Here is a 27,091-nt window from a genome sequence, read left to right as displayed (position 1 = left end):
TGGGTTTGTTGAAGCAGGTGTATGATGGCATCTTCAACTCCAACTCCACAGCGATTAGCAAACTGAAGGGGGTCCTGATGGTTTACTGTTTGCTTACTCAGGTGGGCCAACAGGAGTCTCTCTAGGACCTTCATGATGTGAGATGTCAGGGCAACACGTCTATAGTCATTGAGGACTGATGGGTGAGTTTTCTTTGGTACCGGAACAAGACAGGATGTATGCAATTTGAGTTAATCCAGTGCAGAAGTTAAAAGATTTTGAAAAAGTGGAGGCGATTAAACTCCTCTCTGAATTCCCCTCAAGGAGTTTGGAGTCTTAAACATTTCAAAGAAAATAGCTGTTATTAAAAAAGAAGGATTTCTTTATGTTTGTAACAGACTGTGATGCATCTTCATTGTGCCAACCCACAAGAAGCCACAGCTGGCATCATTTGGATCTACATGTTAGTTGCTGAGAGGTGCTGCATTCACTGGCTGTGCTGCAGTAAGAGACACCAATTGCAGCTCACAGTTGAATTTTGTTGAAATTTTCTTCAGGTTTAGAGACATAACCTAACAAATCTGATTTTTGAAAGAATATCTGTCAAAAAGCATTTAAAGCCTAAATATGAACAAATCTGTGTATTCGGAAGGGCTCTTTCTTCATTAGTTAGGCAGTTTATGTTGGCCAAATATTTTTTTTAGCAACACAGAGAAAAACACGAAGACAAAGCAAAGCTTGGCATTTACACAGCATCAAGAATCAAAGCCAAGCTGTCATGGAGATAGGTGGTTTTCATTTGAAGTATACATTATTGCGCCATCTATATAATAACTATTGATCTATTAATTCATGAGATGATAAAACGATTCCCATGATAACTACAGTGATAACCTAAATGTTAGCAGGGGTGTGTATATTTTTTGCCACTGTTTCTATCATCATTCCATATATACACCATATAGTTAGTCAATGAAGAAAGAATGACATGTTTGACTTGTTGAAAAGGAGAATAATTAGAAAGAAACAAACTGCTATTTGCTATATAACCAAATAGCTAACAGTTATATAACTTGTTTAAGCTCAGGCATTTGAGAACGCTGTTATATGAAACTTAAATCAGAAAACCAGTTTGATTTACTCCTTGTGTTTAGAGACCAGGCTACAGTTAGCTGTATTATTACTATAGCTTTCACTATGTTTTAATGATTAGCTGCCATATTTGAATTTTAGGGCAAAGGTTTGCGAGAAATCTCAAAATTCCAAATTCTGTTGAGTTATAATATTTCCTAGTGCAAATAGAACAAAACAATAATTTTCATTTTTAGTTCCCTAATGCATCTTCCCATAAAAATCCCTCAACACTTTGCCACATTAGCATAAAATACTCATTCAAAAACATACCACACACAAGTGTATTTTTTCTATTTTACTCAAAGTCTGGAGGATACAGAAAAATACACTTGGACATTTCAGCAACTAAAACCCACAGGCAAGGAAGAGTTATGGAAGACCTACACCAATAGGCAGGGCATTGTGTATAAAAGAAAATAAAACCCATCAGTCTATAATGTAAAATTTCCAAGGACCTAAAACTATACAAAGGTAGGTTTCTTTAGATTTATTTGGTGTTTAATTGCTTTACATCAGCAAACAGCCTTTAATCTAAACACTTTAAATGGTAAAACTTTGGTAAAGGTCCTGTTTCTACTGTGATCTGGTTTTATGATTTTGACACCTTAGATTTTCAGTAAAGAACATGTTAACAGTAGTGAAGTGAAAGTAAACCTGTGAAACTTTGGTAGAAAAAGAGAGGGAGCTCTAACAGAGCAGAATCCAGTGCAACCTCAGATTCCCACGTTTCAGAAGACAACAGCAAATGAGATCAGAGATTTTTCTTTGTTTTGGCTTCAGCAACAGTACTAGCATCACATCTGTATGGCCTATACATGTTAAACAAAGGCATTCTGGGAAATGTCAGGCAAAGAAGAAAAGAACAAAACCAACTATGCAAATATAGTGTCATAGCTCCACTAAAAGTTTCAGCTGGGACAAATTTATTTTAAAAACATTTTAGCTTATTATTTTGTGGTGGCTGGGTTCATCTTTAGAGACAAGGCATTCAAGGGGAGGTTCGGTGTCTTGCTGCTGCTCCTCTGCATCGAAACAAGACGGATGAGGTTAGTTCCTGCATTTGCATAGAATGCCTCCTGTGTATTTCCGGGCGTGCCCCACTGGGAAGAGATCCTGGTACAGACCCAAAACGCGCAGGATAGACAGGGACAGAGGGGCAGGTGTGTCTTCCTGTGCTAGAAATGGTTAAGCTGCTGTCACATTTTTCTTTCCTGCAAGGTTTGTTGGTGTGTCAAAAAATGGGTCTTACATGTGCCAATTTCATATACACAGTACATAAGGTGTCTCTGAGTTGTGATATCGATGCATCGGAATTTTTAACATGTCCAAAACCTTCAGCTTTATTTCCTTCAAGCAGTCTATCTTAAGCTATTAAAACACAAGTCAGATAAACGACAGCATGATGTGGGTCTTACTTCCAAAGTAAATTGTGCAGCCATCATCTCATTGCACCGAAATAACGTCACGTAGAAGGAAACTGCTGCTATGGTTATTGCCACTTAAAGAAAAACGTATTACTTACTTGAATTATCAAAACTTTGTGGTGAGAGTTCCAGTTGAACCAAAAAAAGTTTCTAGACATCTAAGAGGGTCCACTCTTTCAGGATCAACAGCCCTTGGATGTGACAGCATCTGGCCATTAAAAATGGCCCTTTGACAAGGCGGGCAGCAAAGAAGCCACTTCTGTTCGGGAAAAGCATCAAGGACACCCTGAAATTCTTCGGGAAGAACAAGGATGTACATTCGAAGACTGCTGCAAAGTTATTTTCTCAAATAAATCCCACTCTTGTTGTTTGTGACATCTTGGAAATCAGTTGTCTGAAAAAGAACACTGCTCAGTTCTGTGTCATGCCAGCAATGAGTCATCCTGATAGGATCCATGTCTGGGGTTGCTTTCATCCAAGGGAGTCACATGGGGACACTTCTATGGATCAAGACTGGAATCCAAACATGAATGAGGATGAGCCTGTTCCAAAAATTGAGAAACAATTCGATGATGAGGTTTGTATTTTCCAACATGAGGTAAAACTCATAAAAAAGCAGCTCAAAGGTCGAAAGTGTGAAAGTTTGATGTAGTTGCTAATAAAAGCCTTTTGAAACCTAGGAACTATTTGTAGCTGTTCTTCACCATGTCATAAAAATATGTGAAAAATCTAACAATTTTTTCCCACAAAACAACATTTGTGTCGCTGTCAAACCTTTGCCAATGACTTTACAAAATCAAACACTTTTAAACAGGAACATGGACAATTGCAACTGTTTTGGGTTGGACATGTGATTGATAGCCTATTACTGCATCATCAAAGCGAGTGGTTATATATACAGCCATCTTCAGATTACTGACCTCAAACCATATTCTGATAATATTTTTACCTGAGCTGCATATTCAGTTTATCAGCCCATTTTTACATTACAGAGAACAGTTAGAGTAATGGCCATTCACTGCTACTGCCCTGTTGGACTCATTAACAAAAGTAATTAACAGTCTGCAGTGCTTTTAGGTAAAAAACAATTCTGCTAAACCTAATAATTTTCAATTATTAAAGAAAAATAGATGCTTTGCAACCTTATAGGTTTATAACTATTCAAAAGGTGAATACCAAAGACAGATGATGCAACACTGGCTGGAGTATTATTATTCCTAAATATAAGATCTCTTTTCCATGTTTGACTGACAGCAAAATAAAGCAGTATCACTGCTTCCACAAAAAACAGGAACCTTTCATAACAGATTCAAAAGTAAAAGTCTGAGGTTTTCTTGTCAGTGCTGGTGGCTGGTTTGCCTCGCCTTGCCTCTAGGTGTGTTTCTGTCCTGCAGGCATCTCTCAAATCCAAAATCCCTAGTTTTTACAAAATAAAAAGGAAAAACAAATATGTACTTCAGAACAACAGTTATACAAATTGACCAGTGCATCATGTTTTAAAATTCCAGCTGGTTCAGGAAACAGGAAAGCAGAGCTGACTGAGGCTATTTTAGTTTTTATTTAGATAAGAACATCTCTTTGTTCCCTCTTCAAACATGTCTGAGGTCCTCTGCATTAGAAACATCGTTTTTTCTTCCACCATCTTTCTCCAAAAAGCGTGAGTCCATTCCAGTCTGACCGTATACACTCCTCCAGGTACTGATGCTGGAAGACCTGCCGACCAGTACAGACAAGTCCTCCATAAGAGACCTGGAGACAGGGTTTGGAGACAAATGTATTTCAGTACAAATAATTTCAGCTAAACTTTGAGTGCTAATAGATGTAAAGCTAAATGTAAGTAATTAATGTACTAATTTGAGTTACACACACACTGAAAGTGTGTAACTCAAAGTAATAGGCTGCATGAGGGGCTATAGTTAACCTGCTATTGTTACAGAGCTGAGTTAATTAGTAGGTGAGACATGGGGGAGGGGTGATGTGCAAGTAGAGCTTGTTTGCAAGCAACAGTGCATTTCATAGCATTGTTGTTTGTAAGATTCACCCGTAAAGAAAGTTTCTTCTAACAGTTTTTATATTAAGAAAAATTAAGCAAAGTCCTTTGAGCTTTATACTCATTCAGTGGTTTGGCATACACTTACCATGGGCACGAATGTCAGATTATTTTGGGTTTTAAAGGATGTATTTGAAACATTAGTTTTTTCAGGTTGGAATGATCATGCAACCAACAACTACAATGAATTAAAAAAATTAACTGCTCTGTTGTGGATATTCTCTACACTAGACTCAAAATTAGGCATACAGTCTCAAATGCACATACGCCTACACTGGTCAAATGAACCTTAGAGAGTTTCCCTTTCACGGCTTGTCTTTTTTTACATCTTCTGCCATATCTGGCTGGATATCGGATCACAGTGGCACAGTTGGTAGCACTGTCGCTTGCAGCGAGAAGGTCCTTGGTTCAACTCCCATCCGAGGGTCTCTCTGCATGAAATTTGCATGTTCTCCCCATGGATGCTTGGGTTCTCTCTGGGTACTCTGGCTCTGAATGGATGTGTGCATGGTTGTCAGTCCTGGGTTTCTCTGTGTTGCTCTGCAATGGCCTGGCGAACTGTCCAGGGTGAACCATGCCCCTTGCCCGTAGACAGCTGGAGGTCATGTATGAAAGAAGTAGGTATACAAACTGGATGGATGGTTCTTTAATCACCTTTCTTGCCAGTATTAGTGGAGTTTATAAGTAGAACTCACAAATTTTAAACAAGGCTGAGATTACTGCTTTTTGAAAGACATTTCAGAAGCTTGATTTGTCAATTTCAAAAGTAGTTTTGAAGTGTGTTTAGGATTACTGTCTTGTAGAAAAACCCAATTCTGTTTAGGTTTTAACCATCTGACCCAGACTGTGACTCTCAGATGAAAGGAAATATGTTGGGATGTTCAGAAATACCCAAAAACCACCGATATATTCAATATGTATGCGATGTACTGGCGACCTGTCCAGGGTGTACCCCGCCTCCCGCCCATAGACTGCTGGAGATAGGGACCAGCTTCCCCGCAACCCACTATGGAAGAAGCGGTATAGAAAATGACTGACTGACAATACAACTTTATTTATAAAGCATTTTAAAAACAACATAATTGATCAAAGTGCTGTAGACTGATAAAAAAAAACAAAAAAACAAGTAAAACACAAAAATACAAAGAGTTAAAGTGCCTCTGACACGCTTTTCCAACAAATGCAGAAATTGAAAGAAAACATCTTTATATTGAAGGAATTGGGCAGTAGTTGACATAATAGGATCAAAGATGTGATAAAAGACATTTGTGACACAAAATAAGCATATTTTGATGTTAAATTTTACAAGTCCAAAGCCTCCGGTCATTCATTGCGTCAGTGTCAATGATAAACGGTTCAGGTAGAAGCCAAGTTGTGTTATAAATAGGTTTAATGTGGTGAAACGGTGTGTTGCTGATGGTGGCAGCAATACTATGACAGCAGCCGGTAGTCTGCACTATTTTCCTGAAGTGAAGAGGATCAGAGCTGCCTGGATCAGAGCTGGAAAACTGAGGAGGGACAGATGGGCTGGTCCCACCAAGCACAGCCAGATGTGATTGGAGGACGTTTCAGCAAACTGCTTCGAACAAGAAACCTCTAAATTCACAAAAGAAATGATGTCAGAGGTCAGGATATCTGACAGACGAAGGAGAATGTTGAAGCAGAGTCCATAGCCACGCTGTTCAGAGCATCTGATGAGAAAAAAAAAAATCGCCAAAGAAAATGTTGTTGCTGCTGTTACTAAACGGATCAAGGCTTGGCAGGTAAGAATACTTCCTTGTCATAAAAGTGCATTTAGATATCGGCAGTTATTGTTAGTAATTAAAAATCCAAAATTGTTATTTTATTAAGATAAATTACATATGATATTTTTAAATAAATGTTTCTCTAAAAATTCTGATATAAAGTAAAAAAAAAAATGACACACAGTGTCCTCAGATCCTGAATCATTCTTTGTGTCTGCTGCTATTGCTCCATGATGCTCAGCTTCGCCTCCGGTTGGTTCAATCAGTGCCATTTTTAGTGACATTTATGACCATATATCTCAACAACTGTTCATTGCATGAATTTACTTTTTAAAATATTTTATCAATGTTTCCTTTCCATAAATGTAACTGGATTTACCATGAAAATTCAAAGTCACAGGCAAAATTCTAGCAAGCATTAAAACGTTAAACTAAAAACAAACAGTAATAATGACCAATTATCAGTTGATAAAACTATGAGAGCCAACATCTCAAACCAATTTAAAAGCCAAAGAGAAGAAAACGTTTTGCTTTTTTTAAAGGTTTTTTTTTTTTGGCACTAGTGGCCTTTATTTTTGACAGTAGGCAGACAGGAAAAGGGGAGACATTCAGTAAATGTCACCGGGTCTGGGACTCGAACCCGGGACAGCTGCCTCAAGGACTGTAGCCTCCGTACATGGTCGTGCGCTTAACCCCTACACCATCAGCACCGCGACCAGAAAAATGTTTTAAGAGAAGATTGAAAAGCAGGACGTGAGTGAAATTTACTGTTGTCGGAAATAAAGAATCATTCAAATGAATCATTAAAAGCTGAAATTTAAATGACATTAATGCCATCGATAACAGTATGTAATCCCTTCACTGGTAATGTACAATAGTGGTTATAACAAATCCTTTCATTTAAGTCTGCCTCTATGGAAAATACATTTTTGCCAGCACTGGAATAAAGAAAGCAGAGTTGTATGCACAAAAATAAAAAATAAATGCAACTGTTATGGTTGAGTTTAGTTGTTTAGTTGCTAATATGGTGCCAATCCACATTAACAGTTATGACAGGGCTCTTTATCATGAAATTAAGTAACTTAATATATATTAAATTAATTTGACTTCTAATGAAAATATTTAACTTAAATACTTTTTCCTCATGGGCTGCACGGTGGCGCAGTTGGTAGCACTGTTGCCTTGCAGCAAAAAGGTCCTGGGTTCGATTCCCGGCCGGGGGTCTTTCTACATGGAGTTTGCATGTTCTCCCTGTGCATGCGTGGGTTCTCACCGGGTACTCCGGCTTCCTCCCACAGTCCAAAGACATGCCTGTTAGGTTAATTGGTCACTCTAAATTGCCCTTAGGTGTATGAATGAGTGTGTGCATGGTTGTTTGTGTGATGGACTGGCGACCTGTCCAGGGTGTACCCCGCCTCCCGCCCATAGACTGCTGGAGATAGGCACCAGCTCCCCTGCGACCCACTATGGAATAAGTGGTAGAAAATGATTGACTGACTTTTTCTCATCTTATTCTATACATTTATGTTCAACTTTGCAATAGAAAACACGTTCATACAAAACAGATTGCAACAGAGTTTTAAGTAAATTCTACCTCCACCCTGTGCGTGATGGAGGTTCACCTTAATTACCGGCCAAAGTGATGACAAAAATTCCTCTGAACTATTACTATACAAAATAAGTCAAAGGTACCTTCTCATCATAAGCTGAGGAGAAGGTGTACTCACCTAAGGTTAGGAGATGTATGCTGCTACGTCTGCGGACTGACCTTCTGCTCTGATCCTACCACCCTCCGAATACTATTGATTGATAGATACATCTCCTCCTCCGGTTCATAGTAATAAAATTTACTAAGGTAGGATATCAGAGATCTTAAAAAGAGGTAAAGAGAAAAAAGGAAAACAAATTCAAAAGGAAATTTACTGGCAAAAACACAGTCATATTTATTATATTTGGAAGTAGAAATAGGAAGCAGGAAAGGTGGAACAAATGCAGAATATAATGATTTATTTACTTGAAATAGTCTAAATCAGACAATCCAAACTAATTTGAGATGCACTGATCAGAATTTAGGGAATTTTAACTAGCTGATACTAATTTTAGCTGATGCCGAATTCCCTTTGTGATCTACAGTATAAGGAGGTAAAAGATCAACATTCAAAATATGATCAGAGGTGACATCACACTGTGTGAATGAGAGAGCAGTTGATGTAAAACTTTACTACTTTAAAACTGAAAAAACTATCACATATTTGACATTTTAAACTATCTTCAGCATATTATATTAGCAATTAGTGCTGTTAGCTCTTCTAACTGTTAACATTGGTCTCTGTGTGATTTCGCCCCCATAAAGAACATGCATTATTACATTAACTCTGAGATTTCCAACAGGCTGCAAACTTTCCCAAATAGACAGAGACTGACAGTTCAACAGGATAAACTAGAGTACAGCAACCTTGCCTTCCTGCTATCTACCAAAGGTCTTGCTCTCTATTGGCCTCTCAAAGTCTGAAATAGTTTCCTCCATCTCTTTGCTTCCTTACCGATTCTGAAAATAGCTAATTTCTTAAAGTAGCAACGTCCACACCAAGAGTGTTGTTGTTGATCTGGTATGGCTTAGGAATGTTGCATTCACTGAGCATAAGGAAATCACATTTTCAAGTTTTCAGCTGGCCGGTCACCACTCAAGGCTGATCAAGTATTGGCCAGATTTGGTCACCTGCCAATTTCTCTGTGCATCTCTAAAATTTAGGCATATACTTTTCCTCACAGTGCTGACTATTTTTTGTGCCAAAGAGCTTTCTTTAGATAACAAGACTGTTATGACTGGATTCAGTAAGAACACTCAAGAACACAGCAAAGAGCTGAATACCTGGGCAGTGGAAGCTCTTCGATGTGGTCGATGCGAACTATTTGCCGAATGCAAAAGCGACAGAGATGTTGTAATGACTTCACATTGCTGAAGCGAGATACAGGATACAGCAGCTGAACTGGAGTTGGTGGAAGCCCTGAAACAAAAACCAAAAAGCAAGCAGTGAACATCACTCTGCTACAATGTTTGCTCTAGCTTTAGACATGTTTCTTGGCCCTGTGGCTTGTCCAGTAACAGCTGCATGACTGAGTTTAACATAAACTCAGTCAATGGTCTGTGTAAGCCTTCTGCTGGTTCCTTTACACTAATGTGCTCAGAACACAATAAACACTGCAAACATTTTTATTCTCTACCCTGCTGATAATCCTGCACTACAACCTGCACTACAGCACAGTTTATAAAACACATACAGGTCCTTCTCAAAATATTAGCATATTGTGATAAAGTTCATTATTTTCCATAATGTCATGATGAAAATTTTACATTCATATATTTTAGATTCATTGCACACTAACTGAAATATTTCAGGTCTTTTATTGTCTTAATACGGATGATTTTGGCATACAGCTCATGAAAACCCAAAATTCCTATCTCACAAAATTAGCATATCATTAAAAGGGTCTCTAAACGAGCTATGAACCTAATCATCTGAATCAACGAGTTAACTCTAAACACCTGCAAAAGATTCCTGAGGCCTTTAAAACTCCCAGCCTGGTTCATCACTTAAAACCCCAATCATGGGTAAGACTGCCGACCTGACTGCTGTCCAGAAGGCCACTATTGACACCCTCAAGCAAGAGGGTAAGACACAGAAAGACATTTCTGAACAAATAGGCTGTTCCCAGAGTGCTGTATCAAGGCACCTCAGTGGGAAGTCTGTGGGAAGGAAAAAGTGTGGCAGAAAACGCTGCACAACGAGAAGAGGTGACCGGACCCTGAGGAAGATTGTGGAGAAGGGCCGATTCCAGACCTTGGGGGACCTGCGGAAGCAGTGGACTGAGTCTGGAGTAGAAACATCCAGAGCCACCGTGCACAGACGTGTGCAGGAAATGGGCTACAGGTGCCGCATTCCCCAGGTCAAGCCACTTTTGAACCAGAAACAGCGGCAGAAGCGCCTGACCTGGGCTACAGAGAAGCAGCACTGGACTGTTGCTCAGTGGTCCAAAGTACTTTTTTCGGATGAAAGCAAATTCTGCATGTCATTCAGAAATCAAGGTGCCAGAGGAAGACTGGGGAGAAGGAAATGCCAAAATGCCAGAAGTCCAGTGTCAAGTACCCACAGTCAGTGATGGTCTGGGGTGCCGTGTCAGCTGCTGGTGTTGGTCCACTGTGTTTTATCAAGGGCAGGGTCAATGCAGCTAGCTATCAGGAGATTTTGCAGCACTTCATGCTTCCATCTGCTGAAAAGCTTTATGGAGATGAAGATTTCATTTTTCAGCACGACCTGGCACCTGCTCACAGTGCCAAAACCACTGGTAAATGGTTTACTGACCATGGTATCACTGTGCTCAATTGGCCTGCCAACTCTCCTGACCTGAACCCCATAGAGAATCTGTGGGATATTGTGAAGAGAACGTTGAGAGACTCAAGACCCAACACTCTGGATGAGCTAAAGGCCGCTATCGAAGCATCCTGGGCCTCCATAAAACCTCAGCAGTGCTACAGGCTGATTGCCTCCATGCCACGCCGCATTGAAGCAGTCATTTCTGCAAAAGGATTCCCGACCAAGTATTGAGTGCATAACTGTACATGATTATTTGAAGGTTGACGTTTTTTGTATTAAGAACACTTTTCTTTTATTGGTTGGATGAAATATGCTAATTTTGTGAGATATGAATTTTGGGTCTTCATGAGCTGTATGCCAAAATCATCCGTATTAAGACAATAAAAGACCTGAAATATTTCAGTTAGTGTGCAATGAATCTAAAATATATGAATGTTACATTTTCATCATTACATTATGGAAAATAATGAACTTTATCACAATATGCTAATATTTTGAGAAGGACCTGTAGATGGTAAATCTCTGGGGCTGCACAGAGTTATGATGGTTAGCACCGATACTTCACAGTAAGAATAAATTAGATCTTTTGTGTAAAGTTAGCATGTTCTCAATATAAATGCATGGGTTTTCTTCTACTACTCTGGCCTCCTCCCACATCCCAAATACTTATATGTTAGGTTAGTGGGCCACTCTAAAGTCCCCTTAGGTGAGATCATGTGTGTCCATGATTGTCTCTGCATGTGTCTGGGTGGATTGGCTCCACCTCCTTCCCCCCAACCCTGAATCAGTGACAAAAAATACAGATCTTATTATTTTTCCTTGTTGTTGTTTTTGTTTGGGTTTTTTTTTTTACCTGGGACCCTGGAGCGAAGGAAGTAGAGGAATTTGCCGTTCTTAGAGTGCATGATTGCACGCTCAATGAATTCCACCACCGAATGACAGCGGTCCTCAAACTTCGGGTGACACCACAAGCTGAATGTCCCTGAATGCAGAAAGAAAACTTAGATCCCATAAAACCTCAAGGTTCGATTTCAGACTGCTGCTACAAATGCTGAAAAATATTAAACATCAAACTGTTGTGAGACAAAGGGTACCAAACGGTGGTTCTTATTTTTCAGACAGCCCAATTTTGATCTTGGAAAGGGGGCTCCGATTGCAAATGATTACTTGACACAAGGGAGAAAAGGTGCAGATAATTGTTTAAGCTGAGGTTATGATCAAAAGTTTAAGTTTGTGAATTTGGGGGACGCTTTTATCTAAAGGGACTTAAAAATGAAGATATAACATTGCAGTTAATATAAAGCTAGAAATATGCTTAGAAGGAAGCCCAACAGTCAGGCTCCATCAGAGGTGAGAGGGGCAAGGGTGTAGGATTAAGGTGAAGGCATGGAGGGAAGTGCAGAAAGAGAAAAGTCCCAAAGAATAAATTAATCCAAAATAAACATGGCATTTAGCTCATTTTTTCTTTACTGTGAGATGCTAAATCGGTCATGTCAACTGTCAAGCTTTCAAATGTCTTCATAAGTAGTGAAGTGGATATTTACTGTAGGTAGTAAAAACTAAACAATGAAAACTTTGTTACACATTTATATTGATAAAGAACAAGATCAGAGAAACTTGCAGGAATGCGCTTTACACTAGCACCACATTCACCCAATTGCACTCACACATTCATACACCGATACACAGATCGGTAGGCAACTTGAGGTTAAGTGCCTTGCCCAGGGGCACATTGACATATGGCAGGAGGAAGCTGGAATCGACCCCACAACCTTCTGATTGCAAGACGACTACTCTTCCTACTGAGCCACAGCCAAAGAGATTTAACATTTGGGTATAAGAAAAAACATTGTGGCTAGGAGTAGCAGTGCTGTCTATTATTTGTTTTAGATAGACAGTAAGTTACAAATCAATCAAACAAGGTGCGTATTCCTGCTACGTGTTACTGTGACAAAGTCTTGAGTCATGTCTCCTTTCTTTGTAAATTAGTTGTTAAAGGCACACTTTCTTTTAATCCCCTGAAATGGTGTTGAGAAATATATTCAAATTTTTTCTGCAGACTTCAACCAGTTTTTCACTGATATTCAGTCTGGTTCTGTTTGTCTGTGATGGATCCATCCATGTCATGTAATCGGAGCTTTTAGGTATAAATGCATACAGAAATCATGTAATGTGGATGGTGGTCTTGTTCTGACTTCTTGCTTTGTTTATGAATTTAGGACATTCAATTCAATTCAGTTTTAATTATATAGCGCCAATTCACAACACATGTCTCAAGACATTTCACAACAGTCAGGTACATACATTCCAATTAATCCTAACAATTGAACAGTGCAGTCGGAGTTAGCTTTTTATTCAAATTGGATAAAAAGTTTTTCTATCTAAGGAAACCCAGCAGATTGCATCCAGTCAGTGACTTGCAGCATTCACTCCTCCTGGATGAGCATGTAGCGACAGTGGACAGTCACTGGCATTGACTTTGCAGCAATCCCTCATACTGAGCATACATGTAGCGACAGCGGAGAGGAAAAACTCCCTTTTAACAGGAAGAAACCTCCAGCAAAACCAGGCTCAGTGTGAGCGGCCATCTGCCACGACCGACTGGGGGTTTGAGAGAACAGAGCAGAGACACAAAGAGAACAAAGAAGCACTGATCCAGCAGTACTTTCTATGGGAAGGAAAAGTAAATGTTAATGGATGTAGCTCCTTTAGTCGTTTCACCTAGAAAGAAATAACAGATAAACTCTGAGCCAGTTTTCAAGGTTAGAGTCTGAAAGAGAGCACATATAATTAGTTACAGTAAAAGCTCAGTCAATTTCCATGTCTAGGAGAGAGAAAGGGTTAAACACTAAAAGACAGGGCTATGTGGATCATCGGTAGAGGGTGAGCATTAAGTTGTTAGCAGCAGAAGCTTGGACGATCCCCCTCTCCAGAAAGGTGTCACAGGTAGACACAGAGTCAGGCCAGGTGTAGCTTCTAGGAAGAGAAAAGAGAGAGAATATAAAGTTAAAAGCTGAAATAACAGCAAACAATGCAAAATTGGAGAGTAGTGTGAGAATGTAGCGAAGAGGGTGAAAGTGGTCGTTATGTCCTCCAGCAGCCTAAGCCTATAGCAGCATAACTACACAGATAGTTTCAGTTCAGATTATTTAGTTAAACGGCGCTTTATCTATAAAAACACGAAGACTGAAGTTTATAGAGGTACTTCTTTTTACATATGTAAATTTTTTGAAATGATACATAAACCTAAATCAAAAATGCATTAGTGTGTGTTTGTGTGTTTCTCACCTCTATAGTGCTCCATGCGAGTGTGGTGTGTGACTCCCTGGGATCTGAAACTGAGGCTCAGGATGTATCGGGGGTCTGAACTGTCTCGGACCAAAAACGACCCATCAAGTTTGCCCTTCAGCTTCACCTCTGCATCTTCCCAGTTCATAGGACCCCAGTACCAGCCGCACTGCAAGCAACACCAACACAGTACCCAGGAGCACAGTAAGGAGCAGTTCTTCTCTGTTTCTGTCATTTGTAACCTGCTGCAAAAAGAACTTACTAGAGAATGGAGACTGGAGACATTTTAACCATAATCTGCTTACTTAACAGTTTAAGCTATATATTTATATGTTTTCTAGCTGAAAAAAGAAGACAGCAGAGAAGCCTATACAGGCTGACAAGTTTTAGAAGATGGACTGAACAGAGCTCTGTAAAATGTTCAAAGCTCAAGGTATTGCTTTCAGACCTTACCCTGCTTTAAACCTCTCCACCACTTTCACCCTTAACTGTTTGTTGTGTTCTTTGGTCTTCATAATCCTGTTTGTTCATTAATGTTCTCTTACAAACCTCTGTGCCCAGAAACAGAACAGCTGGATTTATAGTCAGATTAAATAAATTCCCATTTCTTTCCCACCAGTTCTAGTTTTTACACTGCTGAATGACAAAAAGGCTAACCTTTTCCAGCTCTCTCAGACTGGCTGTGAAGTTGCTGGCTTCAGATCGCCGCAGAGCACACAGCACAGGAGGAGCAGCTCGTCTCATAGGTGGAACAGCATCCGACGGCAATGGACTCGAATGAGGAAGGGCCCGGAAAAACGCATCTTAGTCAGGTGAAAAATGAGGTATTTTTTACGAAAAAATTAATTATCCACATATTTATTTGGATGATGACAAAACACAATAGTTACTAAATCATACATTTCCCATCATTCACGTCTTACCATTGAGGCTAAGACTGTGCTGGATGGTAGAGTGGGAGGGAGGAGGAGGAGGAGGGTGAGGCAGAGGGAGGGACTGCAGTGAGGCACCCACAATGCTTACTAGGAAAGGCCCCGGCTGAGGCCCTGATATGTCATCTGGAAGAATGACAACAGGGAAAGATTGGAGAAAGAAGGAAGGAAAAAATTTACGAAATGAATAATGAGTTGACAGTAAAGAGGAAGCACAGAGGGGAAAGAGAAAAGAAAACAAAGGCAGATGTTTGGAAAGGTAAGGAAGGGAGGAACAAAGGTTTTTATCTGTGCCATCAGACAAAACACCAATCAAACAGACAGGGTCTCACCATCTACTCCTGTAAAACATATCCTGAGACAAGAATACATTTCCTAATCATCCTCACCAACAGCAGTATGTACAGTGGGGAGAACAATTATTTGATGCACTGCCGATTTTACAGGTTTTCCCACTGGCATAGCATGTAGAAGTCTTTAATTTTTATCATATGTACTCTTCAACTATGAGTAACGTAAACTAAAACAAAAAAATTATTTAGCATTTTATTGCATGACATAAATATCTGATACATCAGAAAAACAAAACTTAATATTTGGTAAAGAAACCTTTCTTTGTAATTCCAGATATCAGACGTTTCCTCTAGCTGTTGATGAGGTTTGCACACACTGCAGCAGGGATTTTGGACCACTCCTCCATACAGATCTTCTCCAGATCCTTCTTTTTGGGGCTTTTGCTGGGAAACACAGACTTTCAGCTCCCTCCAAAGATTCTCGATAGGGTTCAGGTCCTGAGACTGGCTAGGCCACTCCAGGACGTTGAGATGCTTCTTACGGAGCCACTCTTTAGTTGTGTGCTTCAGGTCGTTGTCATGCTGGAAGACCCAGACATAACCCATCTTCAACACCCTTACTGAGGGAAGGAAGTTGTTGGCTAAGATCTCCTGATACATGGTCCCATCCATCCTCCCCTCAATACGGTGCAGTCATCCTGTCTTCTTTACAGAAAACCATCCTCAAAGAATGATGTTTCCATCTCCATGCTTCACTGTAGGGATGGTGTTCTTAAGGTTGTACCCATCATTCTTCTTCCAAACATGGTTTAGACCAAAAAGCTCTATTTTTGTCTCTTCAGACCACATGACCGTCTTCCATTCCTCTGGATCATCCAGATGGTCGTTGTCAAAGACGGGCCTGAAGGTGTGCTGGCTTGAGCAGGGGGACATTGCGTGCGCTGCAGGAGTTTAATCTATGGTGGCATAGTGTGTTACTAAGGGTCTTCTTTGAGACTGTGTTCCCAGCTCTCTTCAGGTCTTTGACTAGGTCCTGCTGTGTAGTTCTGGGCTGATCCCTCACCTTCCCCATGATCATTGATGTCCCCGAGGTGAGATCTTGCATGCAGCTCTAGACCGAGGGAGATTGACCGTCATCTTGAACTTCTTCCATTTTCTTATAATTGCACCAACAGTTATCTTCTCATCAAGCTGCTTGGTTATTTTCCTGTAGCCCATCCCAGCCTTGTGCAGGTCTACTATTTTATCCCTGATGTCCTCACACAGCTCTCTGGTCTTGGCCATTGTGGAGAGGTTGGAGTGTGTTTGATTGAGTGTGTGGACAGGTGTTTTTTATCCAGATAACGAGTTCAAACAGGTGCAGTTTATCCAGGTAATGAGTGGAGAACCAGAGGGCTTCTTAAAGAAGAACTAACAGGCCTGTGAGAGCCGGGATTCTTACTGGTTGTTAGATGATCAAATACTGATGTCATGCAATGAAATGGAAATTAATTGTTTAAAAATCCCACAATGTGATTTTCTAGATTTTTGTTTTAGATTTTATCACTCACAGTTTAAGAGTACCTAAAAATGAAAGATTTCTACATGCTTTGGAGGAGGGAAAACCTGCAAAATCAGCAGTGTATCAAATACTCACCACATGCTACAAACGCTTTTTCTTTGGACTTAGTCCCTCATACAGAACTCCTGCAGCCAGAAACACTGCCCTCACAGGAGCCCTGAATGCTTTTCTAATTCCTGTCAAGTAAAGGAGCAGGGCTCAGGGCTCAGCTGACATTAATCTCAGTTTTTACATCTGAGGTAGCATTGAGGTCCAGATTATGGACTTGAACTGGGCCGTTCTAACATGAGTATACTTTGAGCTAAACCCTTTCATTGTAGCTCAGACTGTATGCTCAGGGTCGTTGTCCTGCTGGAAGCCTGTAATAGGTTTTCTTCCAGGATTGTCCTAAATTTAATTCCATTCATCTACTCATCAACTATGTTCACCTGAAAACAACATTACCAGAGCATTATGCTGATTCACCAGGGTGATGGTGTGTTTTTCATGTAAGCCATAAAGCTCAATGTCGGTCTCATCCAACCAGTGCACCCTTTTGATGCTGTTAGTTCACTAATGTTCTCTGACAAACCTTTGGAACGATCACAGAACAGCTGCGTTTATACTCAGATTAAATTACACAGAGGTGGACCTCTCTGACATCAATTGTTTGCAAAGGATTAATTTAGGGGTATCAGAGTAAACAGGGATTTCAAATTTTTAGATGTAAACTAAACATTTTTAATCATTTTTGTTCAACCTCACAACCATTCACTACTTTGTGTTTGTCTATAAAATGAAATGTAGGTAAAAAAAATTTATAAGGCATTTTTATTCAAAAATACTGAAAGGGTCAAAGACCAAAGGCAGGAAATTTGGTGAGATAATTCCTGTGATTTAAAAAAATTCTCATTTTATTCTAAGGTAAGAGGAAGAGTATATAATGCACCTGCTAGATTTGATATTTTAATGTAGTATATACTAATAAACACATGAAATGTATGCAAAGAGTGTTTGGCAGACAGCACAGTTGCTGTGTAAGCTAAATCTATAGAGCTTCATGTGTTTATACATCAATATCAGTCCAGAAAAAGACCAGCAGAAATAATCACAGACAGATAAGCCTTTACAAGCAGACAAAAGCTTGAAAGTCTCTGTATGGTCTTTGCTATCTCACTGCCTATTCAGTCACTGCAACACAGATTTTGATTTATATTTGTTTTTCATTCCTGACTTTTTAAATCTCCTCAAACCAGATTACAGCCTGCTGCAAAAACTGTTGTTTGATGGATTTGATCTATCGAGAAATATTAAGACAAAACTGTGTTACTGCTGGGTTTCCTCCTTTTCAAAAAACGACCTCTCAATGAAGCTCTCGGTGGCTATGATTTGATTTGGCACAACTACTACACTGATAGGAAGAAAAACAGCGGGAAAGTGGTACCTAACAGACTGAGACTTCGACGCGGAGGAGTTGGGGGGTGCGGAGTGTTCGTCCCTCGTAGAGAAATATCCACATCCACCAGAGAAACTGTTTCACCTGGATAAACAAAGTGGCAAATGGGAGGAAAAGCTTAAAAACAAAGAGGAATAGGAAATTGGAAAAAACGAAAAGAGCTTTAATTTGAGTGTCTGTGTTTGTGGACTCTGGTCCCTTAAAGCAACACCACACAGTTTGTTTAATGGAAACTTAACAGAGTTAATCAGCCAAAATCCCTCTAATAAAGAACATACACCCTGACTAATGGAAATGCTCCACACTGTGTTGACCTCAGTGAAATTCTGCTTGTTGGAGACAGCTATAGGCAGAAAAAACTAAAATCTACTGATAGGTGCACTAGAAATTGAACTAATCAAATGTAATCTCAGCCTTCATCATTCTGTACATTTTTGGAGGTTGTACATTACACAGGGTGCCAGTGGAAATTAGGTTATTGTTGGTCGTCAAAAGAAAAGAGGAAGAAGAGAAGGAAGACGCGTCTGCAGGTGGAGAGAGAAGAGGAAATGCATGAATCAAGGACTGAGAGTAGGGACTTTGAACATTAGGACTATGAAAGGAAAAGCAAGGGATTTTGCTTACATGATGCAGATAAGGAAGGTGGACATACTGTGTGATCAAGAGACCTGATGGAAAGGTAGCAGGGCTAGAAACGTAGGGTTCAAGCCATTCTACCATGGTGTGGATGTGAAGAGAAATGATGTAGGAGTTATCCTAAAGGAGAAGTTTGTCAGGAATGTTCTGGAGGTTAAAATAGTGTCAGATAGAGTGATGAGTCTGAAGCTATAAATTGAAGGTGTGATATTCAATGTTGTTAGTGGTTATGCCCCACAGGTAGGATGTGAGTTAGAAGAGAAGGAGAAATTCTAGAGCAAGTTAGATGAAGTGATGCAGAATCCCCCCATGATAAGAGAGTGGTGATTGGTGCAGATCTCAGTGGACAGGTTGGAGCAGAAAACAGAGGTGATGAGCAGGTGATGGACAGGTTTGGTATCCAGAACAGGAATGCAGAAGGACAGGTGGTGGTAGACTTTATAAAGAGGATGGAAATGTCTGTAGCAAATACTTTCTTCCAGAAGAGTGCAGCAGTATGGTTTCATGCAAAAAAAGTCCTACAGATGCAATATTTGCTTTGATGATGTTGATAGAGAAGTACAGAAGGTCAGAGGGAGCTGCATTGTAGATCTTGCAGATTTTGTAGATTTTGTTTTGTAGATCTAGAGAAAGCATATGATAGAGTGCTGAGAGATGAGCTGTGGTTTTCTATGAGGAAGTCTGGAGTATGTTTGAGTGATGCAGGACATGGAGTACTGTAAGACAGTGGTGGGCTGTGCTGTCTGTGTGACAAAGGAGTTCAGTGTGGAAGTGGTGTAGGACCGCAGTGTTTAGCCTAACTGGTCATTATAAAGAATCCCTCATCTATCCGATTGCTTATCTGAGTTTCGGTTCTGAGGGTAACACATCTAGGAGAAAAACCAAGACATCCGTCTTCCCGGTGGCACTCTCCAGCTCCTTATGAGAAATTGTATGGTGTGCTTTCGCAAGAAGGGATAAAGAGTCCTTCCAGCAAATTCTGACTTTGCAACCTGAACAGATGCCTAAATCACTGCTACTAACTCATTTCGATAAGGAGGACCATGGGATGTCCTTCAAGCTCCCATCTCACACTTGATCTTAAAATCCATAATTGACAACACACAAAGATACTAAACATCCTCCACTTGGGGTAGATACTGACCTCCAACTGGGAGGGAATAATCCACTTTTTCCAGGTTGACAACCATGATCTCAGACTTAGAGTAGCTGATTCTCATTCTATTCTTCACAATCAGCTGTGAAACACTTAAATGCATGCTTAAGGTCATGGCTTAAAGATACCAAGGGAACCACATCATCTGCAAAAAATGAATATGAGATTCTGACATTCCCAAACCAGACACCCTCCTCTCAGCAGCTAAACCCAAGAGATCCAAGAGATACCCCCCCCCCCCCCTCCTTCCCACCCCCTTCTTGTGCTTAAACATGGTGATCCGTCATGAAATCTTATGCCTAGTACAAAAATCCAGCGACAAAACTCTGCACAGATTCAGATTGGGGGCATTGGTATCCCCCCTGACCACACAGGATTCCCAGGGGGCACTGCTTCTAGGACATGATCCAGAGACTCCATGACGAATGAGTTATGTGAAATGCTGTTCTGTATATGAGCACAGACACAAAGGAATAAATTAATGTTGAATGATGCTCAGATTAATACATAGAAACACTTTGCTGAAACTTGAATGCAAAGTAATATGGGGTAGCACTATGCTTCTGAGACAAGCAGAGAAAAAATAGATTTTTATGAAGTCAGCAAACTAATTTTAGCCAGCTGAGCTACAAGCCTCCTCATCACGTTTACATATGAGCATTCTGCCCTAAATCCTTAGGCACCAACTGCAGTGATGAAACGGTCGGGTCAGGTAAAGGTTGCGAAGATTTGCATCTATATGTCCTTGATTACAGATGGTTGCATTTATTGTAGTTTTGATTTAACGTTCCTAAGTGGACTGATCTTAAAATATTGTATATTTTTGGTTGTATGTATGCGTCTCACAGCAGTATTTTACTGTGCTGATGGCATCATATCTGACATTTCTTGCAAGAAAATGTCCTAACTTTGAATCTTCAAAATTAGTTTCCAGCGTAACAGGTTTGGTCCTATAGTGTGTGGTGTCCAGTCACATGGCAAACACAACACATGCCACGAACGGATTTCACTCACAAACATTCAGATTTCAGACTGGAAATCTCGCAAACCCTCTCGAGATCAACCGCCCTCTCAATTCTACAGCATAGTTTGTAAAAATTATAAGTTCTTTAAATTTCCTGTTTTTGCATAGCTAAAGGTAGTGTTCAGACACAGGGTAACTTGTGCCTCACGCCATGTGAGCTCAGTGTGATTGACAGCAAACAGAGCCTCATCTCTCTATTCTCAGCAACAAGCTGGGGTGCCTTCTCAACACAGTAGGATGTTGTAAGATATAGGTTGTTCACATGCATAAAAGCAAACAAAAACTTGTTCAGAGGCTAAGAACACATACATTTTCCAAAATATGGAGTTTGTGCGCCCCTTCTTCTAGTTTAAGTGATTAATAGCAGGTCTATGAAGAATTATAGGCATTATCAAATTACAATTACTATTATTTCACAAAGTGAAACATTGGCATAGATGAAACAGTCCTTACCAGTGAAAGTGGAGAGGGAGGCAGAGAGGGAGGCAGTGAGGGATGCAGGGGAGAAGGCACTGTGGGCCCGGGTTAGTTGGGGCTTCCTGTGGCGGCAGGTCAGACATCAATACAGATTGAAGAAAAAGAAGAAAATGAAAATAACATGTTGAAAAAGTCTTTATACAGCTAGGAAATTAGCCTGTTTTTGTTTATTTATATGTGCACATGTGGATTCTGGATTTTCTTTTAACTTTCCTCATGTGCTGACACTTAATAAGATAGTTCAGGATATTTTAAGATTTTTGGAAAATTATGGACAGTTAATATCTTACCTGCAGTAAATGATTATGTTGGCATCATCATTTACTATAAAGAATATTTTAGATCCCGAAGATTTAGATCCAGATCAGTTCTGTCCTGGAAGCTGAAACTGATGGTTGGTCTGAAAAGGGCCAAGCTCAAAGTAGAGTTCTCCCATCTTATAAACAAGTCCAATCTCAAAGAAATGACAGAGGTTGTTGAACTGTCATCATGTTTTCATTGGGTGGTTATTCATACAGAAGTAGATGATTATGTACCCAGGAAATGGATGATGGAGGTGGTGCACCATCATTGATCTTCCTGTGTGTAACATGTACTGTGTATGTCCATAATCGCTTTAAATGTTCTACTGTGACTGTCATTCTGTCTCCCAGCTTCATTTCCTGTGTAAATAATCATCAGCTTCTGCTTAGATAACTGCCTCAGTCAAATATGACATGTTAAAGATTCATAAAATAGCCTTTGCATAAACCTCTAACGTTTTTTGAGATTGGAGTTAATTTAATATAACTACGCTTGGGTCTTGAACTCCCCCCAATTTGGCATGATAGAGTATGTAATTCCCACTCTGCTTAAAACTTCTTTAAGCATCTGAAGTACAGAAGCAAATTGTAAATAACTGAAAGATGACAATTCCAGACTTTTGCACAGTGCAGTATATGAAATCTATCTCTAGTGATCCCTGCAAACCTGAATTCTTTTAGTATGTCAGTATGGCAGTGTATTTTTACCAATAACAAAGAGACAGAAATCGTAGTCTGATCCGTAATTAGACTATGTCAGAGATTTCCCACCTGTCAGCATCCTGCTCTGCTCCAGATGTACCTTCCATGTCCACCAGACTCATGGCTGAGGATACCGAATAAGACACAGAGGGCCTTTTGTCCAGGATGTGAGTGGACCCATTACAGCTTTTAGTTCGGAACAGTTTACTCAGTCGGGTCTTTAAAGAGTTCTTTTTGGACTTCCCTGGAACTTTGAATGTCTTCTCTCCACCTGCAGCCCGATATGTGGGAGTCCGGGGGGCACTGGTGCACCGCTTTGCTCCTCTGGGCGTTGAAACACGGCTTGTGTTTGGGCTAGTAGTCCAAGGTGAGTTCTGGACAGGTGTGGATATCTTGGTTAACACCTGAGTGGAACCTTCTGAACCTCCAGCCACCACTTGGGTTGCTGCCAGGCCCATCTCTTCAATCTGCCTCCTCAGTTCCACTTGAAAGCTGCTGATAGAGAAAGTCCCGGACATCTTCTGGATTATTTCCCTTTTTCTTTTGAGCAAAAACTCACTGTGCCCATTTTCATCACCCAGCTCCCCTTCTGGGCACTCCTCCATACCCAAACCGTCAATGTTCCTACTCCCCAGCCCCTCCAGGACCAACAGAGCATCGCTGGTCTCTGTCGGGTCATTACTGGGTTCTACTTCTCCATCTACCGATCCTTGTGCACCCTGACAGGAACACTGCGGCAGCTCCGCTCCTTTAAACAGCATCCTGGGTACCGCTCCGACCCCTAGCTCACCAAACCGCCGTGCCAGCTCAAGCACAGCATCCTCCGGGTTCCTACTAGAGTCACCTGCGGGAAGAGGTCTGGATCTGTCCGATAACAGAGGCCAGTTGTGGGGGCTGGTGATGAATCGATGCCGGTGGCACAGCTCGGCAGCTCCCGGACTCTCCGCAGATGAAGGGACTGAAGGCTGCGCTGCTGATGGTCTCTGATCCAGCAGGTCCTGTTGCCGCTGAACGTCTCCAGGACTCAGGGTGTTGTTGTTAATAGCTGGGCCGGAGCAGCCAGAGCCAGGGCTCCGTTCCAACACATCCCTCGGTGTATTCAGACGGTCTAAATCCAAAATCCCCTCTCCGTTGCGCATTATATTGGAGAAGACAAGCAGCTGAGGCCGTAGGCCGGGGCTGGGGACAAAGTCAAAACCCTGGGGCTCCATGGAGCTATGTGACTGCGGTTGGGGAGACAGCGGGGCTCGGCTCTGCGTCCCCCTGCTGTCAGGTGCTGCCGCGGTCTCGCAGCTCGGCTGGCCTTTGTTCAGGAGGCTGCTGGGATGCTCCAGGCCCGCCGCCGGATCTCGGGTGATATCCAAAGCCGATTTAACGCCGCTGTGAGCCAGGACATTCTTCCCCAACCCTGCCACCACTCCTCCCGTCTGCAAATTCCCGTTTTCTGCGTCCAAGCGGTCATCCTCGGCTGCGGACACCAGGCGCATTAACACGAAATCGGGCGACATATCTTGCGCGTTGTTCATAATTATTTGACAGGATCACAAAGTGAAAATCACAAGGCTCTTCGCATTGCCAACAGCGGAGATTTCGTCCTTATAATAAAGAAAGATTCTTGTCTCTCCTGCCGTTCATCGCCTAGACAGACTGGAAGATGAGCAAAAATGCCAAAAATGTTTTTATCCTCCTCCTCTAGGAAAGCGCAGCATCCATCTGCGAATGATCGTGAAAATGACTGCAGCTTTGGTCCAGCAGCAGGCCGACTCTGGGTCATACATGCAGTCTGATTTTAGGCTGGAGAAAGAAAAGCTGGTGGAGTCTCCGGTCAGTAAACACAATTTGTCTCTGATCCCAGCCAGGCCCCACCCGCCCCGCTCATCCTCCACATCAGCACCAATGATGAGAACCATAAATTGGTCAAAGGAATTTTATCTTGAGAGTTACTAGTCCAGACTCACAGCTGATTTGTGTTTTCGGTCCTTCTCAAAGCACATAATTACTTGATATGGTATAGCGCTTGGACTGATAATTCAGTACAAGTCTGTTTATTTATAGCCTACAGCCCCAAATCACAACAACATACACTAAAACATCAGAATCAGAATCAGAATCAGAAAAGCTTTATTGCCAAGTACGTTTTTGGACATACAAGGGATTTGTTTTGGCGTAGTCGGTGCAATACAATACAAATTAAACAGTATAAACATATCTACAATATAATATAAATATATGTGCACAGTTTTAAGTGAGTGAGAGTAAATATAGAGCAGTATAAGATGCAAGAGCAATACAACAGTGCAGGTGATCATTGTGCAAGTAAAGCAGGAGTCCAAGCTGAGCGTTAATGTAACGCATAGAATTACAGTTTACAGGTGTCCTGTCAGCAAAAAAAAAAAAGGGGGGGGGGAGTGTCAGTGTGGTTTCCGGGCTTTGTTAACCAGGCTGGTGGCAGATGGGAAAAAACTGTTCTTGTGGCGTGAGGTTTTGGTCCGGATGGACCGCAGCCTCCTGCCAGAGGGGAGAGTTTCAAAGAGTCTGTGACCAGGGTGGGAGGGATCAGCCAGAATCTTCCCTGCCCGCTTCAGGGTCCTGGAGGTGTACAGTTCCTGGAGCGACAGTAGACTGCAGCCAATCACCTTCTCAGCAGACCGAATGACACGCTGCAGCCTGCCCTTATCCTTGGCTGTAGCAGCGGCGTACCAGATGGTGATGGAGGAGGTGAGGATGGACTCAATGATGGCTGTGTAGAAGTGCACCATCATAGTCTTTGGCAGGTTGAATTTCTTCAGCTGCCGCAGGAAGAACATCCTCTGCTGGACTTTCTTGATGAGGGAGCTGATGTTTGGCTCCCACTTGAGATCCTGGGAGATGATGGTTCCCAGGAAGCGGAAAGATTCCTCAATGTCAATTGTGGAGTCACAGAGGGTGATGGGTGCAGGTGGGGCTGGGTTCTGCCTGAAGTCCACAACCATCTCCACTGTCTTTAGAGCGTTGAGCTCAAGGTTGTTCTGGCTGCACCAGTCCAACAGATGGTCCACCTCCCATCTGTACGCGGACTTGTCACCATCAGAGATGAGTCCGATCAGGGTGGTGTCGTCCGCAAACTTCAGAAGCTTGACAGACTGGTGACTGGAGGTGCAGCTGTTGGTGTACAGGGAGAAGAGCAGAGGAGAGAGAACACAGCCTTGGGGGGAACCGGTGCTGATGGTCAGGGAGTCAGAGATGTGCTTCCCCAGCCTCACGCGCTGCTTCCTGTCAGACAGGAAGTCAGTGATCCACCTGCAGGTGGAGTCGGGCACACTCAGCTGGGAGAGCTTCTCCTGTAGCAGAACTGGGACGATGGTGTTGAAGGCAGAGCTGAAATCCACAAACAGGATCCTGGCGTAGGTTCCTGTGGAGTCCAGGTGCCGGAGGATGAAGTGAAAAAACAATTAAGATATATTTTTTATTAAAATGATAAACGTACATCAGTTTATAAATAAAATATTCAGTACTGGTTACAATTTAACTATATCAACCACATTTGAGTAAAATCCTACCTTAACATTTTGATTAGAATTAACTGAAGATGTTGCTTCTGTCATTTTTTTTTTTTTCTTATTTGCCATGTGTTATGAATGACCTAAATTTACATTGTGGGTTGAGATACGAGTTATGTTATCAACTTCTAGGAGCAAGAATTGAAGTTTGTATCCAGATTTATGGTTTTGTCATAATGTTGGCTTTACCGACTCTGAGTGTGGACACAATTATGGAGACTGAACAGTAGTTTAACAGTTTATTTGGAATATGTACAAAACAAGGTAAAATACAGACTGGAGCTACTGGAGGGATCTGGATTGGCACTGAGGAAGAGAGGAGAGAGGTTATTGTTGTTCGGGGGAACTTATGGAGAGTAGTGCAGGATAGCTTGGTGTTGGTGGGGAATGATGGCTTATTGGAGGTGGTAAGTCTATCCCAAAGAGGCTGAGTTTGGCAGGAGGAGTAGCACAGAGATTCACAGTTCTCTCTTCGTGATCCTTAAAGCGGCAGTGCTTCAGCTGAGCACGCGATGTTGGAGGGTGGACAGGCAGGTGAGCAAAGGTGTTTCCACGAGGTGATCTCAAAGCTGCAGGGCTGCAGGCTGGACATGAAGGGGACTCACGATCGGAGCGGTAGGGGATATTTTCCAGAACTCACTGGAGCATGGATACAGAGAACAGTAGCTTGGAATCCAGGACATTGTTACAGAGTGATCAGATCTGCATAGCAGGACAAGAAACTTGATTAGAGCAGGCTTAGAAAATGCAGAGAACTGCAGAACACAGTCAGGTTACCACACTGGCACAGACAACGGGCTGATGCCTTCCTCCAGGTTCCTGCTCCTTAAGAAGCCCTGGTGTTTGGACTCAACGAGAAACACCTGTTGCAGCTGCACCTGTCAGTCACACCCTGCAGGTGGAGAGAAACACAGCACAAAACACAAAAAACTGCACACAGCCACTGTGGGAAGACATGACCCCCCTCATTGGATGCCTCCTGGCGGCAAACCGGAGAAAAAAAGTTGAGAGTGAGGGGTCTAAAATGAAGCTCCGGGA

At 41.6% G+C, this 27,091-nt stretch overlaps 1 protein-coding gene across 4 annotated transcripts; it reads right to left on the bottom strand.

Annotated features, from left to right (window-relative positions):
* Positions 1-1,393: 1,393 nt before the first annotated feature.
* socs7 (suppressor of cytokine signaling 7) lies at positions 1,394-24,377 on the bottom strand. 4 transcript variants are annotated; one of them, XM_047366572.1, is made up of 10 exons: positions 22,584-24,377; positions 21,487-21,572; positions 18,206-18,301; positions 14,920-15,054; positions 14,654-14,799; positions 13,997-14,165; positions 11,562-11,690; positions 9,205-9,340; positions 8,060-8,203; positions 1,394-4,286 (listed from the first exon to the last, which is right to left on the bottom strand). In XM_047366572.1, exons 1-9 carry the CDS (start codon positions 24,038-24,040, stop codon positions 8,083-8,085), a joined length of 2,475 nt encoding a protein of 824 aa, XP_047222528.1. In that variant the 5' UTR covers positions 24,041-24,377; the 3' UTR covers positions 1,394-4,286; positions 8,060-8,082. The 4 variants fall into 4 exon arrangements, with proteins under 4 accessions (XP_047222528.1, XP_047222531.1, XP_047222530.1 ...); XM_047366574.1 differs by lacking the exon at positions 1,394-4,286 and adding an exon at positions 5,621-6,183; XM_047366573.1 differs by lacking the exon at positions 1,394-4,286 and adding an exon at positions 6,223-6,278.
* Between the last annotated feature and the right edge of the window lie 2,714 nt (positions 24,378-27,091).

The sequence above is a fragment of the Girardinichthys multiradiatus genome, chromosome 5 (genome assembly GCF_021462225.1).
Source record: "Girardinichthys multiradiatus isolate DD_20200921_A chromosome 5, DD_fGirMul_XY1, whole genome shotgun sequence".
Taxonomy (NCBI): domain Eukaryota; kingdom Metazoa; phylum Chordata; class Actinopteri; order Cyprinodontiformes; family Goodeidae; genus Girardinichthys; species Girardinichthys multiradiatus.
Note: the sequence above shows the minus strand (reverse complement) of the source record. Positions and strands in the feature narration are given on the sequence as shown.